This window comes from Engraulis encrasicolus, chromosome 9 (assembly GCF_034702125.1).
Source record: "Engraulis encrasicolus isolate BLACKSEA-1 chromosome 9, IST_EnEncr_1.0, whole genome shotgun sequence".
Taxonomy (NCBI): domain Eukaryota; kingdom Metazoa; phylum Chordata; class Actinopteri; order Clupeiformes; family Engraulidae; genus Engraulis; species Engraulis encrasicolus.
This window is the reverse complement of record NC_085865.1, coordinates 54,108,062-54,109,855: the sequence shown is the minus strand read 5'-3', so window position 1 is coordinate 54,109,855 and position 1,794 is coordinate 54,108,062. Positions and strand designations below refer to the sequence as shown.

The 1,794-nt window shown below is 44.6% G+C and overlaps 1 protein-coding gene across 1 annotated transcript in view; it reads left to right on the top strand.

Moving 5' to 3' along the window:
* The first annotated feature begins 1,610 nt into the window (after nucleotides 1-1,610).
* cnksr2a (connector enhancer of kinase suppressor of Ras 2a) overlaps nucleotides 1,611-1,794 on the top strand; it is a 162,008-nt gene continuing 161,824 nt past the window's right edge. The window contains exon 1 of the mRNA XM_063206347.1: nucleotides 1,611-1,794. This exon is cut by the window's right edge and continues 2 nt beyond it. Within this exon, the coding sequence (XP_063062417.1) occupies nucleotides 1,611-1,794 (184 nt within the window).

The following is a 1,794-nucleotide window of genomic DNA, read 5'->3' as shown; positions in this document are numbered from 1 at the left end:
TCTCTGTTTTTACTGCCCGGTTTATTATAGTGTTAAGCATCTGTCTTGTGTGTCATATGTTAGTGTCTGCGTCTACTTCTGTCTACGTTTGCCAAGGATGAATGACTTATTACAAGCCCTACCAAATGATCCATACGTTCAATTCTTTCTTTTTTAAAAGATCATATTTGGGGGCTTTTATGCCTTTATTTGACAGGACAGTCGAAGATGGTGGCACGAAGCGAATGGGACAGAGAGACAGGGGAGGATCGGGAAATGACCCCAGCTGGACTCTAACCGGAGTCCCCGTGGGTGGGCATGCAAGCCCAAATGTGGGGGGCTTAGCGTGCTGTGCCACAATACCCCACGTCTAATTGTTTCTTAACTCGGATGGTTAAGAAGTTCATATCCTCACGTGTGCAATACATGCGGATTTGCAGGGGGAATTGAGATTGTTACATTGTTTTGGAAAGGGATTATGATGTGCGTGAGGTTTGGGCATGGAGGGTTTGGAGAATTTGGTGTGGACCCTAGCGACCTCTGGACCCCCTTGGCCCTGGGCACAGTTGTTCCATTCATGAACCTACCCCTGGTCTGCACACGTGCAAGAATGCCCCCTGAAACACCACAACTCAGTTGGAGCACAGATGTCTCTGATTTAACTCTTAAAGGTCCGTAGCCTTCCAGAGACTTTCCTTCTAGTGAGCTAATAGCTAATAATGTAATAGTTAATAGTGTAGTTGATAGTATTTCTCAACAGGGGCGCTACAGCCCCCCCAGGGGGCGTTACGGAGCCCTTGGGGGGCGTGGACAAGTAGACAGCTGAGGGGGGGGGTGCTCAGTTGTAAATGGGTGTGGTTAGTCTACTTTTTAATACTGAGGGAGGCATTTGGCAGTCTTGTCACAAATTGATGAGGTCATGGGGGCATTTTTTCAAAGAGGATTGAGAACCACTGATCTAACAGAACACATCGATGCAAAGATATTAGTTTCTTTACATAAAATATAAACAAAATGCGCAAATTCCTAAAACTCCTAAGCTGGAGGAGGCCTCTCATCTGCAGTTGTGTAATGAGCTTAACTCTCAGCTGGCATGACTCTCCAAGTGGATGCCAACACAGATCAATAAAACAAGGGCGGAATTTATGTTCGGCTCATAAGCCCTTCTAAAGAACTCCTCCCTCGCACTCAGGAGCCATATTGGAGACACCTACAGGCATCTACTGCCTGTTCAATGAAGTTGGATTTAAAGCACCCATTTGGAAAAGGACCTACGGCTTGTATGCTGAGATTTACTGTAATTACAGAGGCTCCACTTCAGAGAACAAGTCAAGATGATGACATGATGCTGAGGATGAGGATGAGGGAAAGGATGTGATGATGATGACTATGACAATGATGATGATGATGATAATTATGATGATGAAGGACATAAGAAGAAGAAGAAGAAGAAGAAGAAGAGAAAGAAGAAGAAGAAAAAGAAAAATAATGATGGTTATGTTGTCGACGATGATGGCCCCCCTCCCCCAACTTTTCATGCCATGATGATTATGATTGACATTACGATGAAGAGTGATATAATGAACATGATGATGATGATGATTATGATGATAGATGAGAGGAATGAGATAATGATGATGATGAGGAAGGATGAGGATGACAATAACGATAACGACTATGACACCAACAACACCGGCACCGTTGATGAAGATGATGATCATTATGACCCCCAACCCTTCATCCCTCTCCTCAGGAGACCTCAAGCGACCCTTTTGACTACAGAGAGCACAGACGGAGACCAGAGATGCAGATGTG